The sequence below is a fragment of the Ascaphus truei genome, chromosome 15 (genome assembly GCF_040206685.1).
Source record: "Ascaphus truei isolate aAscTru1 chromosome 15, aAscTru1.hap1, whole genome shotgun sequence".
NCBI classification, from domain to species: Eukaryota; Metazoa; Chordata; class Amphibia; order Anura; family Ascaphidae; genus Ascaphus; species Ascaphus truei.
In genome coordinates, this window is record NC_134497.1 from 44,653,289 (window position 1) to 44,675,696 (window position 22,408).

The 22,408-nt window shown below is 50.6% G+C and overlaps 1 protein-coding gene across 3 annotated transcripts in view; it reads right to left on the reverse strand.

Annotated features, from left to right (window-relative positions):
- Window positions 1-383: 383 nt before the first annotated feature.
- The window catches only part of GSS (glutathione synthetase), a 60,578-nt gene continuing 38,553 nt past the window's right edge, over window positions 384-22,408 (reverse strand). For all 3 annotated transcript variants that reach the window (XM_075572467.1, XM_075572468.1, XM_075572469.1), the window contains exons 6-13: window positions 17,426-17,542; window positions 17,041-17,121; window positions 15,224-15,301; window positions 14,652-14,718; window positions 9,227-9,421; window positions 7,386-7,467; window positions 4,288-4,477; window positions 384-2,444 (exon numbers count right to left, since the gene is read on the reverse strand). In XM_075572467.1, the coding sequence (XP_075428582.1) occupies window positions 2,321-2,444; window positions 4,288-4,477; window positions 7,386-7,467; window positions 9,227-9,421; window positions 14,652-14,718; window positions 15,224-15,301; window positions 17,041-17,121; window positions 17,426-17,542 (934 nt within the window). In that variant the 3' untranslated portion in view covers window positions 384-2,320. The remainder of the gene's footprint in view (window positions 2,445-4,287; window positions 4,478-7,385; window positions 7,468-9,226; window positions 9,422-14,651; window positions 14,719-15,223; window positions 15,302-17,040; window positions 17,122-17,425; window positions 17,543-22,408) is intronic.

Consider the following 22,408-nt stretch of genomic DNA (forward strand, 5'->3'; position numbering starts at 1 on the left):
TTTGCCGGCGTCAGAGTGCGGCGGCAATGTATTTGTTTTTGGGCGACGTCGTGTCGCCGGCACTATAAGCGCGGCCTAAGCCAGGAGTTCTCGATATATTTTTGTCCCCGAAACGTTCCGGTTACATCACTCCTCTCTCACTGCCACTTTATCAGGCCAGGCTTCAATTCTAGTCCTTCTATCAAATCTGCTCGCTCTTGTTTTTTTTGTAGTCTGGACCCATAAGGATTTGAAAGTGTTGAATGTACAGTAATACAACTACATGTTCCTTTGTTTCGGTTCCTAAGGTCACAAGCAAGTCACAATTTGCCATTTGAGTCACAAACAAAAGCTACGGCTTAAATCGGGAGTTTGCAAGTGATGTTTCAAGCATTACATCAATGTTCATTGCAAAGTCATTTAATATGCTAATCTGTGCAATTCTCTAACATCACTGGATTCCCGCCACGCTCATGACCGTATATACAGCGCACACAGCCCGTTTCACTCGCGGTGTGGTGATATTTTACTGAAAGCGCGTGCGAAACGACAAAATCTCCTTTCGCGAAATGATTATTAGCCCTTTCAGGGATTGGCCACGTGTTTGGTGGGGCAGGATGCAAAGTTGGGGGGAGAATGCAGAGCTATTTTGTGACTGACTGTTGGCCAAATGTTCACATCTTTAAAGTTTAAGACCCTCTGTTATCCTTCTCAACCCCACCTGAAATATAAAGTGTTGGGGCCAATTATGGCCTGGTTTTTACATCTTTGCATGGTTCAGTAAATATGACTCCTTTCGCTGCCAGGGGGGGTCCCCTGGCAGTGATGGAGTTAATGTCAAATGGCTATGGGAGCAGTATATTGTTACACCTGAAATATCAGTCCATTGAACGGCATTTAGTATCAAACACCGAAATTCAATACGAATTAAGATCGGTTTGGAGTACACTAAAGCAGAAGGATTAACCACCATTCACTCACTTTACCCCTAGGTGAAACTGCATCTGTAAAAAGGTTATTGCCCAGATTGGGTGGTATTTCTAAAAACTAAAAGTACTTTAAACTAAAAAAAAAAAAACCTTTTAAAATATTGGAATCCATTTCTGAAAGTCTCCGGCCTGTAAACCGGATTTTATCGCAGCAATCAACGTAGTCCTTTTTCCTACTACATTTATATACATATATTTTTGGAAGCTTTTTTGGAAACAAGGGCCCCCCCCAGAACTGAACTCGAACACCCAGGTTCCCGGGATATTTATTTTTGAAATTCCACTACGACGAGTGTGATCCGAGAGAAACAATATGGCCGCTGCGGTCAGCCAATTAAAAGCTGTGACATCATCGCGAGGGGACATTGCATTGGAAGACCCAGCGGCCATCCTTATTCTCTCACCAAATATATCTCGGCAATCCGGGGAATCCTGGCGCTCGAGTGTCGCAGGCCAGGTTTGGAGGAGCCCCGGGTTAACATGGGGTTGGCGCTTTAACATTGATACCACCAGACCCGCTGGCATTCCACAAATACCACCGGAACTCCGGTACTTCTGCTCCTGGGCGATCACATGACCAGGCTCCAGATATCGTCCCTGCTTCGGTTTTGATCGGGCTGGTTGCTCCATCTGAGAAAACGAGCGAGTGCCCACAATGTCCCTGGCATATCATAAGGGCCTCAGGCGTGCCAAGAACATTATTAGGGCACTATAACAGTTCATCTAATTGACATGCCCTTATGTATCCAAGAACTTTGCTCCAATTTGGTCCCATATACCCCAGCTTTCAGCTTGGGGAGCGCCCGAGGCGTAAGAGGGCGCAGATATTGGAATGGGTTTCGGATGCTACGTCTCTATGCACGTAATTCGCACCACAAAATCCACCAGTGGTTCTAGTCCAGGGGTGGCCAACTCCAGTCCTCAAGGGCCACCAACGGGTCAGGTTTTCAGGACATCCCTGCTCCAGCACAGGTGGCTCAGTCAGAGTGAGTTGGCTACCCCTGTTCTAGTCTATCATTCTATAGCAGATACAATTTCTTCCATTTGAAACACGCACTTCTCCGCGTTAATATATACACCCCCCCCCCCCCCCCCAAGAAGATGTTTCATCTGGCACAAAGGTTTTGCACTGGCGGTGCCCTAAGTTTTGCAGTCGGGAGACTTTGAAACACAAGTCTATTAATCGAAGGAGGAAACGAGTCTCTCTTCTGCACAAATCAATGGAAAGACCGGGTTTGATGGACTGAAAAGTAGCAGTCCCTTCCCGCCAGCCCAGAGGAAGTAAGGCACAGATAGTATTAGGGTCTGCACACTACCGTGGATATACCTCTTCACTGTGCTACGGCGCCTTCCTAAACAAGGTACGGATTGTCCAGCACCGCAACCCCTGCTGCTACACCACCATCTGCATGTTCTATGGCTTTGGTCCTCAGGAGGTGGCCGACCCGTTCATTCAGTCTCGTTTCTTTACCTTGCCTGAGAAAGGAGAACCAAGGATTAAAGCTAGTTGACTGGACGATGTTTAGTCGCTCATGTTAACTAAACAGTGCAACTCCATAAGACCTCTTCCGACCAAGGGGCTGTACAAGTACTTCTGGTGTCAGTGGATGTCTTGTGAAGTAGCATTTCTTAGTAACCCGTGGGGAAACATCACGAGTATTCCTACTGCTAAAGATTAACCTATGGGGTCTGCTATTTAATTCCTACATGGGTTTCAATTCACTTATTGTAAAGTAAAACATCCCAGAAAAAAACCCAAGCATCAGGGACCTTGAGGTACCCCTTGGACTCTGCTCCTAATTTCACACTGAAACCCACGTGTAAGTTAAAGTTAAGGCAGTGTAAATGTATATGGTACAGATGGTATAAACGGCAAAATGTCGAAATAATATTTTAAGTCTTTAAATGTATCAAAAATTACCTTATAATAAGCTAGTGGCCTTTCTACTCAAATGTTTTCTGATCTGGCCCCTTGGGAGAACTAGCTTAAAGGGCACTACTCGACAGAGTAACGTGCATTGGAGATACGGATACTCATGTTCGCAATATGCTACACAGAATGATTATTAGCATAGTATTACTTTCTTCTTGAAGTCTCTGCATGATTGCAATCCTTATCAAAGTTCAACACAATAGATATCCCTTGGGGATATGCGGACAGTGACAGTAATGCCACCCAGCAGCTGGTTTAGCTCACACTGCTAGAGCTGATGCCTAGAAAATGAGTGCTTGTGGTTTCTAGTCCTGTTGGGTTTGACAGCAGTACACTATTCCTATCACTAGGTGCCTTAGGCTTGTCAACTCTATACTGTATACTTCTTATAGAAATCCTTTTGGGAAGTGTGGGACGTGACTCATTTAAATATATACTTTGCATAGTCATTACTATCTCCCAGCGTACCGCAGGTGTGCTCCTTTATGACCACAGGTGTCTCTCCAAGTTATTTGGAGGGAGGTTTAAGGGATACACACACACACACACACACACACACAAATTTAAAGAATACGTGGAACGGATTTTGTCCAGTTAGAAAAAATAAAAATAAATGCAACTAAATCTGTATTTCTGTATCTGTGCGGGATTTGAATTAAACCGAAAATGTGAAGAATGGGAAAACTATTCGGTTACAAAAGCAGCGAGACAATACTTTATAATGCATAAAGGCCTATTTATCATCTTTTGTTATCACTATCGCTGTACTAACGGTGCTTTATAGAAGTATTGATCTTATGGATAACTTATGACATCAGTACATTGATAAGAGCGATATAGATATAGATAGAGCTCTCTCTCCATTATAGCATAGTTTGGTGTTAATTTGAGTCTATTTCAGTACAACACTTTTAGAACAGCAATCCCCACAGCTGGAACGCGCTAATTTCAGCATCAGGCTCTTCCCCGGACCCCAAGATACTGGTAAAAATAGCATGTTGCCATCCCCTCCCAATTAAACAAAAATGGCGGTTTCAATATGTGGGATAATTGGAAGGGACAACGTTCATTATAGCCTCTAATTGGTCTGCACACCACGAAGGATTTTAATACCAGGAAGCGCCGCCACTTCTATCGGTAACAATCTCAGGAAGGAGGAGCTGAAATTAACGCGGTTCTGCTCAGGGACCCCCAGCCTGCTGCTCATCCTGAGAAACTAAAAGTGGACACACAGACACACAGACACACAGACACACAGACACACAGACACACAGACACACAGACACACAGACACACAGACACACAGACAGACACACAGACAGACAGACACACAGACAGACACACAGACAGACACACAGACAGACACACAGACACACGGGCCCCTACCTTACATACACTCCAAAGATCCCCAGTTCAGAAATGCAGTCTGATATTCCCAGCATGCTCCCTGCTTTAAGAAGGCAGTTCTTCACAGGCTGAGGCTTAATCTTATCCATCAGTATATAAGAGGTCCGCTCGGTGCTGTCTCCAACCCTTTCCAACACTTCCTTCATCTCCTCTCCATACACATTGTTCCCTTGAAAGAAAGGTAAAAATACACAGTGTAAGGCTCGTCTCACAACAATGTCTCACTTATTACAGTATTCTCAGTGACGGGCGACCTCCGGCAGGAGCGATGGCACCTGGGACACAGGACCATGTTGGCCGTTCAGTCACACTGGTCGGCCTGATCTGCCCTGAGAAAACGAGCGAGTATCCTGGTACGTCTAAGGCCGCGCTTATAGTGTGCGCGACGGCAACGCAACGGGTGACGTCACCCGTCGCCACTAGCGAAAGTTGTAATTCGCTTTGCGGCGACGTCGCAGGCGACCAGGTCTTTGATTGGTTCAGAGGCTGTCACGTGTGGCGACAGCCTCTGAAAAATCAAATTTGACCGGCTTCCAAATTTCGCGTCGCTGCCAATAAATTCGTTTTTGGCCGATGTCGCCAGCACTATAAGTGCAACCTTAAGCGCAGTGTAACGGGTAACCATCACTATCGTGTTTCTACCTGCAACTGCCGTCCTTATCCAGCACAACTGCAGGAATGTGTGAAAACTGAACCCCCTGCACATAGTATAATACTTCAACAAGAATGATAAGATATTAGGCACTTCTTAAACGTATTATATCCAGTGCAGTGTTCATTCATTATAATATTAACCATACGATCTTATATCATAATGTAATTTCAAAATAAGGCTCACAATACTACCCTGGAAAGACATTGCAATGACGAGCCCGTAAGCGCTATTTTATTTTGTATTGACAAACTGTACAGTACATTCTCACGTTTCTTTTTACTAGCACTTACATTACATTGTTTTCCCATTTGAATGCTTTACCTACCTACTAACCCATGAATATCAGGGCCGTGCTGACCAGTATAGCATTTAGGTAAAAGGGGTACGAGCCCCAACATAAAAAAAGCAGATCAGGAGAAATATTTAGACTTCCAGAAATGATACGAGCCACGAAACAGGAAATGCAGAAAGGATCCCAAAAGATGGGGGAAAATAAAACTAAACCAGTCCCCCCTCGGGGCAAAGTGTACTAATGGCAGTGACATGGTTAAGGGGTCAGTCCCTCCTAGGAGCAAAGTGTACTAATGGCAGTGACATGGTTAAGGGTACAGTCCCTCCTAGGGGCAAAGTGTACTAATGGCATTGACATGGTTAAGGGGTCAGTCCCTCCTAGGAGCAAAGTGTACTAATGGCAGTGACATGGTTAAGGTGTCAGTCCCTCCTAGGAGCAAAGTGTACTAATGGCAGTGACATGGTTAAGGGGTCAGTCCCTCCTAGGGGCAAAGTGTACTAATGGCAGTGACATGGTTAAGGGGTCAGTCCCTCCTAGGGGCAAAGTGTACTAATGGCAGTGACATGGTTAAGTGGTCAGTCCCTCCTAGGGGCAAAGTGTACTAATGGCAGTGACATGGTTAAGAGGTCAGTCCCTCCTAGGGACAAAGTGTACTAATGGCAGTGACATGGTTAAGGGGACAGTCCCTCCTAGGGGCAAAGTGTACTAATGGCAGTGACATGGTTAAGGGGTCAGTCCCTCCTAGGGGCAAAGTGTACTAATGGCAGTGACATGGTTAAGGGGTCAGTCCCTCCTAGGGGCAAAGTGTACTAATGGCAGTGACATGGTTAAGGTGTCAGTCCCTCCAAGGGGCAAAGTGTACTAATGGCAGTGACATGATTAAGGGGTCAGTCCCTCCTAGGGGCAGTGTACTAATGGCAGTGACATGGTTAAGGGGTCAGTCCCTCCTAGGGGCAAAGTGTACTAATGGCAGTGACATGGTTAAGGGGTTATACCTGGGTGATGTATGCCTTTTTACCCAAATATGACACCTTTAAGTATTTTTAATTATGTTTAAGTTATTATGTACACACGATGAGCGGAGATGTGGGAGGGGGTTTGATTTCTTCTGCCTTCTCCCTTCTGTCTATGTCACTCTGTGTTCAACAAGATTTTGCACAGGAAAAGACCCCTCTTCCCCCTCCCCTTACTGGCTCTCTGATAAGGACAGGGTGGGTTAAGGGTAAAGAAAATACGATTGACAAACACTTCCCCAATCAGAGGCCCCCAAGAAATGGCTTAGGCCCGTAATATAGTGGGCGCGCGCGCCTGTGAGAACGCTTGTGCATGTGACGCACTATTTTCGTGTGTACGGTCCGTGCTGCTGTGGGCGACAGGTTTGGAAGGTACTGTGTGTGTCACTGGGGAAGCTGTGTGTGTGCGTATTAAAAATGTAAAAAAAAAACATGCTGAGAATTATCACACGCGCACACGCGCACGCACGCAGACACACACACGAACGCAGACACACACACGCACGCAGACACACGCACGCAGACACGCACACGCACGCACACACACGCAGACACACACACGAACGCAGACACACACACGCACGCAGACACACACACGCACGCAGACACGCACACGCACGCAGACACACACGCACACACACGCACACACACGCAGACACACGCAGACACACGCAGACACACACACACACACACGCACGCAGACAGACACACTGCAGACACTCAGCGGTAGCGGCGTGAATACTTACTTTTTGGAGTCTTCCCCCCCGATTGCCCGGCTCCATGCCGCGCGTGCGGCCCTAGCCTACAATGGCTGGTTAACCACAGCCAATTATATATAAGTGCCGCGCGCGCAGCAAGCACGCCCACTATATTACGGGCCTTATACGGTTTCTCTTGAATACTTTTACAAACTCTACGTCTTAGATTAGTTTAAGAAAAACGAAATTGTTTACAAAAGGTTGTTTTGGGGGCCACCTCCAGAACGTGGGATTCCACCTTTAAGTGAGCAGACCGCTACACAGAGAGACGCGGATACGTGTTACAAAGGGGTCAAGAAGGAAGGACTTCCCAAAAACATAGAAACGTGTGTTTGGGGGCCGGCGATCCTATTCCTTACCTCCTCCTTCCCGCTGGGGTTTCAGCACAAAACGTTCAGGGTTCGCAATGGCTATTTTAACGACCCCATCTCCTTCTTCCCCCTGGTGAAAGGTTCATAAAATAACGTCAAAATATTTACTTTACTAAACAAGCCATGCCAACCCTGCAGCCATCTTTGTTTCTCCCTGCAAGTGCTGACAAAAGTAAGGGGGGGGGGGGGAGAAGTTTTCCACCCCTGCACTAAGAGATCATGGAAGAGCGCCCGAACCCGAAGAGATCCCTGCAGTCAGCCAATAGGAAACTGTGATGTCATGTGGAAATGACAAAGCGGCTTTCTATTGGCCACTGGAATAAGGTTGACACTCTTCCCCCCCCCCCCCCCTCCCGGCCACGTTACCGCTGTAGGAAAATAATTATTGCCCTGGAAATTTACATGCGATATTTTCAGGAGGGGGACCCCCGATAAGGGCAGATGTGTTACGCTTTAATGTGTAGGATAAAAGTGAACTAAGGACCCTGGCGTTTAATAGTTTACACGTAGCGCAGTGACGACCGTTTTAAAAAGAACGATGGGTATTTTTCAGCAGAAATCCCGGCTGCTCATTTTTGTAAAGAAAAAAAAATCTTTTTTTTCTCTTTTCTTTAACATGGTTGAAAACAGGGGACCCTGAAGCGCGTTATTGTCAGCTCAGGGGACCCCGGCTTCCTGACATACATACCGGTGAAATTACCCCTTTAACATACCGGTGAAATTACCCCTTTAACATACCGGTGAAATTACCCCTTTAACATACCGGTGAAATTACCCCTTTAACATTTCCATGGTGTTAAAAAATAAATAAAATAATAATACATTGGAGGGGGTTTTACAAGCTCTAACCAATGTCTTGTTGATAAGACTGTTTGCCATCCACCAATGTGTTCGCATTGCGCTGTTCCTTTGTTCGACTAATGATTGCTTCAGAATGACTTGACAAACAGATAAATATAAAACATGGTGCTTTTCAGGGCCCTGTGGCAGCAAACAGGGTTACGTGGATCTTATTGACACGAATTATATTATCTGAGTTACCTGTATTTTTAAATAAGTTTTCTAAACTTACTATTTCCACGGAAACAGCAGCTTTTGTGGGTTTTTTTATTGTTATAATCTTTATCTAATGTCTTGTGTTGATCAGACTGCCAGTCGTCAATATCGTTATCTTAGCTGTTTCTTTGTCTGCAAAGTCATTTTGATGCGATTAGTCACAGCCGCTCTGCTTGAATCGGACGGGAAGCGCAGCGCGTATTAATGCGTCCCATGAAAGAAAGACTCCGCCCCCCTATAGTAACGCTCTTATTTCTTAGGATACGGCCCCAGGGTGCGCGGCGTGGGGTGCCTGGCGGCGCTCTCCCGACAGCAGCGCAACATGGTGGACTCCAGGCAGCGTGCGACGGGGAGGCGTGGCGGGGGCGCGGCCATGACGTCACGCGGCTGGTTCTCCCTCATTGGCTGAACCGCCATCGTCACGTGGCCAGCGCTCTGTCGCCACAAGACAAAATCCTTGTTTTTGTAAAATGTAGTCGTGCATCACGGCTACTGGGGCCGGCCCCACCAGTGGCCGTACCTTGTGTGCGGCGCACGCCGTTGCAGCCACTGCGGACCCGGCCTAAGGAAGCCAATCACACAGAGTTTTTCATATGACCACTTTAGAGCTGCCCCTTTAATGCGGCAAAACGCCCAGGTCCCTGCGCGTTTCATTCGCATCTCCTGAGCCGGGCATTGGATTGTTCAAATATAAAACAGCCTTGAAAAGGACAAGAGGCGACGTCTTAACGTAAGAAAATGGCGACCAGCGCGGCGTCTGCTATAACACTTACAATATCTAGCGAGTACAGGCCTGTGAAAGTGTCTCGGACTCGGGTCACAGCTTCCGGTCTGCCCGGCAGGAACGTCTCCAGAGTCCCCGGGCGGCTCAGCTCTTGCTGGACCTTCTTGGTACCGACCAGCTGGGTTGCAACATCGGGGCATTTCACGGCTTTGGACCTTTCCATCAACAGCCGGGCTTCCCAATTCTGAAAGGGACCGGACCGCGACATGAAACCCAACCGTCCGTCTATGTATGAAAGACTCCAACCCAACCTCGATGCTACGTTATCCAAGTTTACTACTGTTCTCGATTCACAAGATGCCCCCTCGTCTGAATATATACCGATGGACCTGTGTGTTGTTGGCATGGACTGGAAACAGGAGGAGGAATCCCCTAACTGCCGATAAATTCATATAAATCATTGTCTCCCAACCTTTCTTACCCTGTGCTCCCAGCAAGAAAATATCTCCCCGAACCCCTAATGCAGCGATTCCCAACCAGGGTTCAGGGCAGTGCAGTCTCAGGGGTTCCTCCTATGGACCACAGACCCCCCTCACCCCCCCCGGGGGTGGGGTTTTTTGGTATGTATTTTGTAGGGTGGATTGAGAGAGAGTGGGGTAATTGACGGAAGGTATGGGGCGAGTGAGAGAAGAGAGGGGGGCAAGAGGGAGCGAGTGAGGAAAAGAGGGCGTAAGAGTGAGACGCAAGGGATAAATACATGTGAGGCGGGAGGGGGGAGAGTTAGTGAGACGGATGGGAGAGAAATACATGGGTAGAGGGTGGGAAATGTTGTGATTTACCCGTCGAACCGAATAGGGGTTCCCCGAGATTTTTCGAAATACTTCAAGAGTTCCTCCAAACAAAAAAGGTTGGAAATCACTGCCCTAAAGAATAAATCTCATCACTGACTCGTCAGACTAACGCTAACAGACTGAGTGATCCCAGGCAGTATAGTCTCCTGAGCTCATGGGGGGAACACACCCTTTATAATCCCCCAAACTGCTTCTTAGCGTGTGCAGGCAGCATGGGGGGGTATCGCTGTCACTCACTGCGGGAGTGTCCAAAGTCACGTCCCATAATGTCGTTTTCCCCGTGCTGGAGAAGATTTGAACCCCAATTATTTGAAAGGCGCTGGGAAGGCCGTTTCCCAGCCCATTGAATAAGGCTGGGAGGTAAATACCTTGCAAAGCATTAATTAAATGGGAAAAATCCGTTGATAAACAGACCTCATAAAAAGGGAGTTGTTTCCGCTACTCAACTTTATTTTTTACCTCCACCCAACTCTGGGATTCGCTCTGAGATACTTCCCACTGAATGTACAGCCGGTTACCTCCACCCAACTCTGGGACCCGCTCTGAGATACTTCCCACTGAATGTACAGCCGGTTACCTCCACCCAACTCTGGGACCCGCTCTGAGATACTTCCCACTGAATATACAGCCGGTTACCTACACCCAACTCTGGGACTCGCTCTGAGATACTTCCCACTGAATATACAGCCTGTTACCTCCACCCAACTCTGGGATTCGCTCTGAGATACTTCCCACTGAATATACAGCCTGTTACCTCCACCCAACTCTGGGACTCGCTCTGAGATACTTCCCACTGAATATACAGCCTGTTACCTCCACCCAACTCTGGGACCCGTTCTGAGATACTTCCCACTGAATATACAGCCGGTTACCTCCACCCAACTCTGGGACCCGCTGAGATACTTCCCACTGAATGTACAGCCGGTTACCTCCACCCAACTCTGGGACCCGCTCTGAGATACTTCCCACTGAATATACAGCCGGTTACCTCCACCCAACTCTGGGACCCGCTCTGAGATACTTCCCACTGAATATACAGCCTGTTACCTCCACCCAACTCTGGGATTCGCTCTGAGATACTTCCCACTGAATATACAGCCTGTTACCTCCACCCAACTCTGGGACTCGCTCTGAGATACTTCCCACTGAATATACAGCCGGTTACCTCCACCCAACTCTGGGACCCGCTGAGATACTTCCCACTGAATGTACAGCCGGTTACCTCCACCCAACTCTGGGACCCGCTCTGAGATACTTCCCACTGAATGTACAGCCGGTTACCTCCACCCAACTCTGGGACCCGCTCTGAGATACTTCCCACTGAATATACAGCCGGTTACCTCCACCCAACTCTGGGATTCGCTCTGAGATACTTCCCACTGAATATACAGCCGGTTACCTCCACCCAACTCTGGGACCCGCTCTGAGATACTTCCCACTGAATGTACAGCCGGTTACCTCCACCCAACTCTGGGACTCGCTCTGAGATACTTCCCACTGAATGTACAGCCGGTTACCTACACCCAACTCTGGGACCCGCTCTGAGATACTTCCCACTGAATGTACAGCCGGTTACCTCCACCCAACTCTGGGACTCGCTCTGAGATACTTCCCACTGAATATACAGCCGGTTACCTCCACCCAACTCTGGGACTCGCTCTGAGATACTTCCCACTGAATATACAGCCGGTTACCTCCACCCAACTCTGGGACCCGCTCTGAGATACTTCCCACTGAATATACAGCCGGTTACCTACACCCAACTCTGGGACTCGCTCTGAGATACTTCCCACTGAATGTACAGCCGGTTACCTCCACCCAACTTTGGGACCCGCTGAGATACTTCCCACTGAATATACAGCCGGTTACCTCAACCCAACTCTGGGACCAGCTCTGAGATACTTCCCACTGAATGTACAGCCGGTTACCTCCACCCAACTCTGGGACTCGCTCTGAGATACTTCCCACTGAATATACAGCCTGTTACCTCCACCCAACTCTGGGACTCGCTCTGAGATACTTCCCACTGAATGTACAGCCGGTTACCTCCACCCAACTCTGGGACTCGCTCTGAGATACTTCCCACTGAATATACAGCCGGTTACCTACACCCAACTCTGGGACCCGCTGAGATACTTCCCACTGAATATACAGCCGGTTACCTCCACCCAACTCTGGGACCCGCTCTGAGATACTTCCCACTGAATGTACAGCCGGTTACCTCCACCCAACTCTGGGACTCGCTCTGAGATACTTCCCACTGAATATACAGCCGGTTACCTCCACCCAACTCTGGGACCCGCTGAGATACTTCCCACTGAATGTACAGCCGGTTACCTCCACCCAACTCTGGGACTCGCTCTGAGATACTTCCCACTGAATATACAGCCGGTTACCTCCACCCAACTCTGGGACCCGCTGAGATACTTCCCACTGAATGTACAGCCGGTTACCTCCACCCAACTCTGGGACTCGCTCTGAGATACTTCCCACTGAATATACAGCCGGTTACCTCCACCCAACTCTGGGACTCGCTCTGAGATACTTCCCACTGAATATACAGCCGGTTACCTCCACCCAACTCTGGGACCCGCTCTGAGATACTTCCCACTGAATATACAGCCGGTTACCTACACCCAACTCTGGGACTCGCTCTGAGATACTTCCCACTGAATATACAGCCGGTTACCTACACCCAACTCTGGGACTCGCTCTGAGATACTTCCCACTGAATATACAGCCGGTTACCTACACCCAACTCAGGGACCTGCTCTGAGATACTTCCCACTGAATGTACAGCCGGTTACCTCCACCCAACTCTGGGACTCGCTCTGAGATACTTCCCACTGAATATACAGCCGGTTACCTCCACCCAACTCTGGGACTCGCTCTGAGATACTTCCCACTGAATTTACAGCCGGTTACCTCAACCCAACTCTGGGACTCGCTCTGAGATACTTCCCACTGAATGTACAGCCGGTTACCTCCACCCAACTCTGGGACTCGCTCTGAGATACTTCCCACTGAATTTACAGCCGGTTACCTCCACCCAACTCTGGGACCCGCTCTGAGATACTTCCCGCTGATTGTACAGCCGGTTACCTCCACCCAACTCTGGGACTCGCTCTGAGATACTTCCCACTGAATGTACAGCCGGTTACCTCCACCCAACTCTGGGACCCGCTGAGATACTTCCCACTGAATATACAGTCGGTTACCTCAACCCAACTCTGGGACTCGCTCTGAGATACTTCCCACTGAATTTACAGCCGGTTACCTCCACCCAACGCTGGGACTCGCTCTGAGATACTTCCCACTTAATGTACAGCCGGTTACCTCCACCCAACTTTGGGACCCGCTGAGATACTTCCCACTGAATATACAGCCGGTTACCTCAACCCAACTCTGGGACCCGCTCTGAGATACTTCCCACTGAATGTACAGCCGGTTACCTCCACCCAACTCTGGGACCCGCTCTGAGATACTTCCCACTGAATATACAGCCGGTTACCTCCACCCAACTCTGGGACCCGCTCTGAGATACTTCCCACTGAATATACAGCCGGTTACCTACACCCAACTCTGGGACTCGCTCTGAGATACTTCCCACTGAATATACAGCCGGTTACCTACACCCAACTCTGGGACTCGCTCTGAGATACTTCCCACTGAATATACAGCCGGTTACCTACACCCAACTCAGGGACCTGCTCTGAGATACTTCCCACTGAATGTACAGCCGGTTACCTCCACCCAACTCTGGGACTCGCTCTGAGATACTTCCCACTGAATTTACAGCCGGTTACCTCCACCCAACGCTGGGACTCGCTCTGAGATACTTCCCACTGAATGTACAGCCGGTTACCTCCACCCAACTTTGGGACCCGCTGAGATACTTCCCACTGAATATACAGCCGGTTACCTCAACCCAACTCTGGGACCCGCTCTGAGATACTTCCCACTGAATGTACAGCCGGTTACCTCCACCCAACTCTGGGACCCGCTCTGAGATACTTCCCACTGAATATACAGCCTGTTACCTCCACCCAACTCTGGGACTCGCTCTGAGATACTTCCCACTGAATGTACAGCCGGTTACCTCCACCCAACTCTGGGACTCGCTCTGAGATACTTCCCACTGAATATACAGCCGGTTACCTACACCCAACTCTGGGACCCGCTGAGATACTTCCCACTGAATATACAGCCGGTTACCTCCACCCAACTCTGGGACCCGCTCTGAGATACTTCCCACTGAATGTACAGCCGGTTACCTCCACCCAACTCTGGGACTCGCTCTGAGATACTTCCCACTGAATGTACAGCCGGTTACGTCCGCTTCAGAGGAAACAAAATGGCCGTTAACATCTCCCACGTCCTACTCGCCCACGTGACTCGAGGAATTTAAATATTCAAAAGTACCGGCATCATCTTTCCCTCGTATATATCTTGGGAATCAGGGGATCCCCAAAGCTAAAATTAACTTGTTCCAGCTCCAGAAACCCCCCACTTCCCATCCATGTAAAAAGGGGGGTGGGGGGAGATCCTTTAAAGCAACTTGGTCAATGATTATATGGGACAGTAGCAGATTTTCCTTCCCTTGACTTGTACACAAACACTGACCTGTTCATCGTAATCTTGAGGCATGTAGCCAGTTCGGAAATATGCCACTGCAACCTCATACCCGTCCCTAAAACACAGGTCAGCATTAACTGCTAAATGTGGTTTGTTGCACAAGATGTCTCATCTAACAATGTCCCCTCCTTAAATCTCTAGGGCCAAAGTGTACTAATGGCAGTGACATGGTTAAGGGGTCAATCCCTCCTAGGGGCAAAGTGTACTAATGGCAGTGACATGGTTAAGGGGTCAGTCCCTCCTAGGGGCAAAGTGTACTAATGGCAGTGACAGGGTTAAGGGGTCAGTCACTCCTAGGGGCAAAGTGTACTAATGGCAGTGACATGGTTAAGGGGTCAGTCCCTCCTAGGGCCAAATTCCATCACAGTACCATGATGCTTTGCACCTCTTCAGAGCATTTTGGCGAGTGGTTATAAGAGGAGCCAGGGAAAGGGATAGCTGACGCCATATTATAATACGATGCATCGAAATTTGCTATTGTTTTTTTGTTGGCGCCAAATAAATCCGCCTGGTCCGAAGCGACGTTAGGCTTCGTTTCCAGTAGTAACGCGAGAACTTACACGTGGAGACGCTTCTCTGCATCTAAGGAACCCCTCTCAAACACATCTTTCAGCCGCCTCCTGATCACGTGAATATTTCTGTAAAACAACGTTGAGTTTATCGAGGACGTTGGGTTACCATTACTTTTCTAGAGCAGCGGTCACGGATCATTGGTCCACGGTCTAGAACTGGGTTCCAGACTGTTCTGCTTTAGCTGTGGGAGAATACTCCCCACTCTCACAAATTAGTATTCCTGGGTCTGACCGATTTTGTCCGGTGGACACAAAATGGCCACCAAGTCAGGCTCGGTACGGCAGCCAATAGAAAGTTGCAACAACTTTCTTCTCATCCAACTTTGTTCTTGACCCCGTAGTTATATGTAGGATTTTTTTTTTGTCTCAAAAAATCGGCTTTAAAAAAACCCTAATATAGTTTTCAGGAACAGATCAGCTCTGAGGGACCCCGTGATTCAAGGAGGCAAAAAAAAAAAAAAAAAGCTTTCTGGGGGCACTGCTGCTGTTAAAATGTGGTGGAAGACACCATGCGCGCTTAGCTCTGTTCAATATTAACATAAAATAACAGATATTTGAAATGTAATGGAATGGATGCTGCCCGTGACAAACCGGGCGATAGAACTGATCTTCCGACAGGAAGAGAGAAGTGCGGGGGGGTAGGGGGCATTTAAAATAATAGTAAATCCCAACTGAGAAAACTTGCAAGCCTAATGTTTTATTGTAAGGTATCAAAGACAAACATTATATACGTTATGGTGGGTAAAAAATGTGAGACCCACATCACCATGCAGTAAATAAAAATACCGCGTGTGAGCACATTCACGTCTCAGACAGGTGTGCAAGCCTGCCGCTCCTCATTATCTCTTAGCACAGAGTGCTTCCACTGCAGCCAGGGATTCTGGATAATGACATACAAATGAGCACTCGGTGGGTTACCTTTTGCTTCTTCCCCACTTTATCACGGACCCCTATAAGCGTACGGCTGCCGTATCGCAGCACAGCCTGGGTTACAGAAGTGCAGAGCCAGTAACCCTGCTCACAGACGGCTATTTCCCCCGTGTGGGTCTCCTCAGTGTGGGGATGGTTATACTGGCTGTGCTATGTGAGGCTGGAATAGGCGTCATTTATCCCATGTAAGGTAATAACACATATAAGAAAAGGTCTAAATGTCCATTCAAATAAAGAAAATAAAGAAGTAAAATGCAGGTAAGTGATACCAGGCAGGGATCTGTGAGCTGCCATGTTCCGCATTCCCCTGCTGTGTGTGGGGGATGTACCAGTAAATACAAAGGTCGGGGTACTCGCATTGCTTCGGGTGAACGCTTAAATCCCTTAGGCCGCGCTTATAGCCCCGGCGACGCAACGGTCGCGTCAAAACAAATGCATCGCCATTGGTGGCGCTTATAGTGCACGCGACGGCGACAAAGCGACAGTGCTACCAAAAATCTGGTAGTCGTCGAAATTTGATTTTTTCGGCGACGGTGTCCCCTCGTGGCCAATCAGGAGCGTCTCCGTCCCTCTGCCTTCCCCCTTTATGACGTCGCTGGCCTTGTAGCCAGCGACGTCGCCTGAATTTGAAATGCAACTTTCGCAATGGCGACAGCGGACGTCATCGGTCGCGTCGCCGGCATTATACGCGCAGCCTTAGGGGTAGTCGCCAAAACAGATTCCAGTCAAGGGGAAAAAAACGGCTCTCCCAGGTCTTTTCAATGTCAAAAAAGTTGAAGACCTGTGAGGTGGCGGTTTCTCCTCGAGTGGATTCAGCTTGCGCTGCCGGCCTCACTGACTGCAAAGGCGTTGATCTCCAAGTCCTGAAACATTACCTGTTCCACAGCTCATTCTCTATGTACCGCTGATCAAAAATGTTCCGCTGGACGGTTTCAACCAGAAACATGACCACCGCCCTGAAAGAAACCCGGCGTAAATCAGGTTACGTTCTGCGTTTAAATAACCTTACCCTGTCACCGGTGCCATCCCACCGCCCAACGACATGTAAAACCAACACAGCCGATGCTAATTTTATCACCATTTGTTTCTTTTAAGCATACGGAAATTACCAGTACCGCGAAGGGGAAAGAAAGGAAACTATCCTGCTTTAAACATTGAACTTGCCTTTAAGACGGGTCATTTCTCAGGAGTTTTCCTAATAGTGAACTAAATATGTAAAGAAAACGTCACGATGTAAAGTATCCCCCCTTTCACACCTACGTTTTCGAGCCGTACAGCTCCCAGGCCGTTGCGATGCCGCCGGCGATCCCCGCGGACGGATTGTTTGACAGTACTTTGCGAGCCTCCTCTGATTTCCCCAACGCCTTCAGCACGTGCCTGAACGAGAGAGACCGGGGGTCAGCGAGGCGCTTTGCTGCTAGAGCGTACAAGAGCGATCCTCCCACATCAAATAACCGCCGGATTTCATACAGCTGGAGCTAAAAATGCAAACGACTGCCTGCCACGGCTGCAGTGGGCGGGGCGCTGATAAAGGGCTGTGTTGTAGCGCCTTAGGCTTGTTATATAGGGGCGCCGTGCGCAGCACTTATAATTGGCTGAGGTTAGTCAGCCCTTCTATACACGGCAGTGAGCGTGCAAACGGCCGACAGCGGCGAAGACGGGGAATAGAATCATTTTCGCTACCGGCGCTGAAATGTATGTATATGTGTGTATATATGTATGTATATGTGTGTATATATGTATGTATATGTATGTATGTGCATGTGTGTACGTATTTGTGTGTCTGCACAAATTAAATATTTTATTTTTTTTAACCAATGTTTATTTTTTAATAAATAATAAAACACACACACACGTTACAGATCGCCCACATTTTGCTATCCAAGATGACCAACAAAAGAGCAAAAACCACCACATTCCCTTTCCTTAGTGGCCATTTTTTGTTCCCCAAAGCCTTGCTGACTCTGTCCCCTGCACCAGTGGGCTCCGTGTGCAGGGGACATGCAGCAACGTATAACGCACACTGCCTGAAGCAGAATGTACGCAGCTGCAGGCGCTGCGGGGCAGGGACTCCCTCTGCCTTCTGTCGTCACTTAGCTGCACCGCGTACCCCCATTGTCTGTACTCTATTTACTTTCTAACACCGCACTATTCAAAGCAGGACGCACCATCAAACAATGTGTGCCCGCCGTAAACCTGCCCCCATAACGCAAACCTATTTTGATGTCTTGGGGCGGAACCTACTCTGAACAGTGCAGCAGAGCAGTGGGATCCCGCTCATTCTTCGAAGCCAGCACATAAAACACAGCTCTACATTTACCCGAAAGAAACGCGTGGGAAGATCAGCTCTTACGGTGATTGTAATTCTGTAAAGTGCTGCGTGCACTGTTGGCGCCATATAAATAAAATGATCCAGTTTGTAGCGACCTCCCCGACATTGGGAAACGGACGGGAACACCTCGCTCCTGTCCCCCCGACATTGGGAAACGGACGGGAAGACCTCGCTTCTGTCCCCCCGACATTGGGAAACGGACGGGAACACCTCGCTCCAGTCCCCCCGACATTGGGAAACGGACGGGAAGACCTCGCTTCTGTCCCCCCGACATTGGGAAACGGACGGGAAGACCTCGCTCCTGTCCCCCCGACATTGGGAAACGGACGGGAAGACCTCGCTCCTGTCCCCCCCCGACATTGGGAAACGGACGGGAAGACCTCGCTCCTGTCCCCCCCGACATTGGTAAACAGAAGGGAAGACCTCGCTTCTGTCCCCCCGACATTGGGAAACGGAAGGGAAGACCTCGCTTCTGTCCCCCCGACATTGGGAAACGGAAGGGAAGACCTCGCTCCTGTCCCCCCGACATTGGGAAACGGACGGGAAGACCTCGCTCCTGTCCCCCCCGACATTGGGAAACGGACGGGAAGACCTCGCTCCTGTCCCCCCCGACATTGGGAAACGGACGGGAAGACCTCGCTTCTGTCCCCCCGACATTGGGAAACGGAAGGGAAGACCTCGCTCCTGTCCCCCCGACATTGGGAAACGGACGGGAAGACCTCGCTCCTGTCCCCCCCGACATTGGGATACGGACGGGAAGACCTCGCTTCTGTCCCCCCGACATTGGGATACGGAAGGGAAGACCTCGCTCCTGTCCCCCCGACATTGGGAAGGAAAGACCTCGCTTCTGTCCCCCCGACATTGGGATATGGACGGGAAGACCTCGCTTCTGTCCCCCAGACATTGGGATACGGACGGGAAGACCTCGCTTCTGTCCCCCCGACATTGGGAAACGGACGGGAAGACCTCGCTCCTGTCCCCCCCGACATTGGGAAACGGAAGGGAAGACCTCGCTTCTGTCCCCCCGACATTGGGAAACGGAAGGGAAGACCTCGCTTCTGTCCCCCCGACATTGGGAAACGGAAGGGAAGACCTCGCTTCTGTCCCCCCGACATTGGGAAACGGACGGGAAGACCTCGCTTCTGTCCCCCCGACATTGGGAAGGAAAGACCTCGCTTCTGTCCCCCCGACATTGGGAAACGGACGGGAAGACCTCGCTTCTGTCCCCCCGACATTGGGAAGGAAAGACCTCGCTTCTGTCCCCCCGACATTGGGATACGGACGGGAAGACCTCGCTCCTGTCCCCCCGACATTGGGAAACGGACGGGAAGACCTCGCTCCTGTCCCCCCCGACATTGGTAAACGGAAGGGAAGACCTCGCTCCTGTCCCCGACATTGGGAAACGGATGGGAAGACCTCGCTCCTGTCCCCCCCGACATTGGTAAACGGAAGGGAAGACCTCGCTCCTGTCCCCGACATTGGGATACGGACGGGAAGACCTCACTCCTGTCCCCACGAGATTGGGAAATGGAAGGGAAGATCTCGCTTCTGTCCCCCACAACATTGGGATACGGACGGGAAGACCTCACTCCTGTCCCCACGAGATTGGGAAATGGAAGGGAAGATCTCGCTTCTGTCCCCCCGACATTGGGAAACGGACGGGAAGACCTCGCTTCTGTCCCCCCGACATTGGGATACGGACGGGAAGACCTCGCTTCTGTCCCCCCGACATTGGGAAACGGACGGGAAGACCTCGCTTCTGTCCCCCCGACATTGGGATACGGAAGGGAAGACCTCGCTTCTGTCCCCCCGACATTGGGATACGGAAGGGAAGACCTCGCTTCTGTCCCCCCGACATTGGGAAGGAAAGACCTCGCTTCTGTCCCCCCGACATTGGGAAACGGACGGGAAGACCTCGCTCCTGTCCCCCCCGACATTGGTAAACGGAAGGGAAGACCTCGCTTCTGTCCCCCCGACATTGGTAAACGGACGGGAAGACCTCGCTCCTGTCCCCCCCGACATTGGTAAACGGAAGGGAAGACCTCGCTTCTGTCCCCCCGACATTGGGAAATGGAAGGGAAGACCTCGCTTCTGTCCCCCCGACATTGGGAAACGGAAGGGAAGACCTCGCTCCTGTCCCCCCCGACATTGGGTTACGGACGGGAAGACCTCGCTCCTGTCCCCCCGACATTGGGATACGGAAGGGAACACCTCGCTCCTGTCCCCGACATTGGGAAACGGAAGGGAAGACCTCGCTCCTGTCCCCGACATTGGGAAACGGAAGGGAAGACCTCGCTTCTGTCCCCCCCGACATTGGGAAACGGAAGGGAAGACCTCGCTTCTGTCCCCCCGACATTGGGAAACGTACGGGAAGACCTCGCTTCTGTCCCCCCCGACATTGGGAAACGGAAGGGAAGACCTCGCTCCTGTCCCCGACATTGGGATACGGACGGGAACACCTCGCTCCTGTCCCCGACATTGGGAAACGGAAGGGAACACCTCGCTCCTGTCCCCGACATTGGGAAACGGAAGGGAAGACCTCGCTTCTGTCCCCCCCGACATTGGGAAACGGAAGGGAAGACCTCGCTTCTGTCCCCCCGACATTGGGAAACGTACGGGAAGACCTCGCTTCTGTCCCCCCCGACATTGGGAAACGGAAGGGAAGACCTCGCTTCTGTCCCCCCCGACATTGGGATACGGAAGGGAAGACCTCGCTCCTGTCCCCGACATTGGGAAACGGAAGGGAAGACCTCGCTTCTGTCCCCCCCGACATTGGGAAACGGACGGGAAGACCTCGCTTCTGTCCCCCCGACATTGGGAAACGGACGGGAAGACCTCGCTCCTGTCCCCCCCGACATTGGTAAACGGAAGGGAAGACCTCGCTTCTGTCCCCCCGACATTGGGAAACGGAAGGGAAGACCTCGCTTCTGTCCCCCCCGACATTGGGATACGGAAGGGAAGACCTCGCTCCTGTCCCCCCCGACATTGGGAAACGGAAGGGAAGACCTCGCTCCTGTCCCCCCCGACATTGGGAAACGGACGGGAAGACCTCGCTCCTGTCCCCCCGACATTGGGAAACGGAAGGGAAGACCTCGCTTCTGTCCCCCCCGACATTGGGATACGGACGGGAAGACCTCGCTTCTGTCCCCCCGACATTGGGATACGGACGGGAAGATCTCGCTTCTGTCCCCCCCCGACATTGGGATACGGAAGGGAAGACCTCGCTTCTGTCCCCCCGACATTGGGATACGGACGGGAAGACCTCGCTTCTGTCCCCCCGACATTGGGATACGGACGGGAAGACCTCGCTTTTGTCCCCCCGACGTTGGGATATGGACGGGAAGACCTCGCTTCTGTCCCCCCGACATTGGGATATGGAAGGGAAGATCTCGCTTCTGTCCCCCCCGACATTGGGAAACGGACGGGAAGATCTCGCTTCTGTCCCCCCGACATTGGGAAACGGATGGGAAGACCTCGCTTCTGTCCCCCCCGACATTGGTAAACGGAAGGGAAGACCTCGCTTCTGTCCCCCCGACATTGGGAAACGGAAGGGAAGACCTCGCTTCTGTCCCCCCCGACATTGGGATACGGAAGGGAAGACCTCGCTCCTGTCCCCCCCGACATTGGGAAACGGAAGGGAAGACCTCGCTCCTGTCCCCCCCGACATTGGGAAACGGACGGGAAGACCTCGCTCCTGTCCCCCCGACATTGGGAAACGGAAGGGAAGACCTCGCTTTTGTCCCCCCCGACATTGGGATATGGACGGGAAGACCTCGCTTCTGTCCCCCCGACATTGGGATATGGAAGGGAAGATCTCGCTTCTGTCCCCCCCGACATTGGGAAACGGACGGGAAGATCTCGCTTCTGTCCCCCCGACATTGGGATACGGACGGGAAGACCTCGCTTCTGTC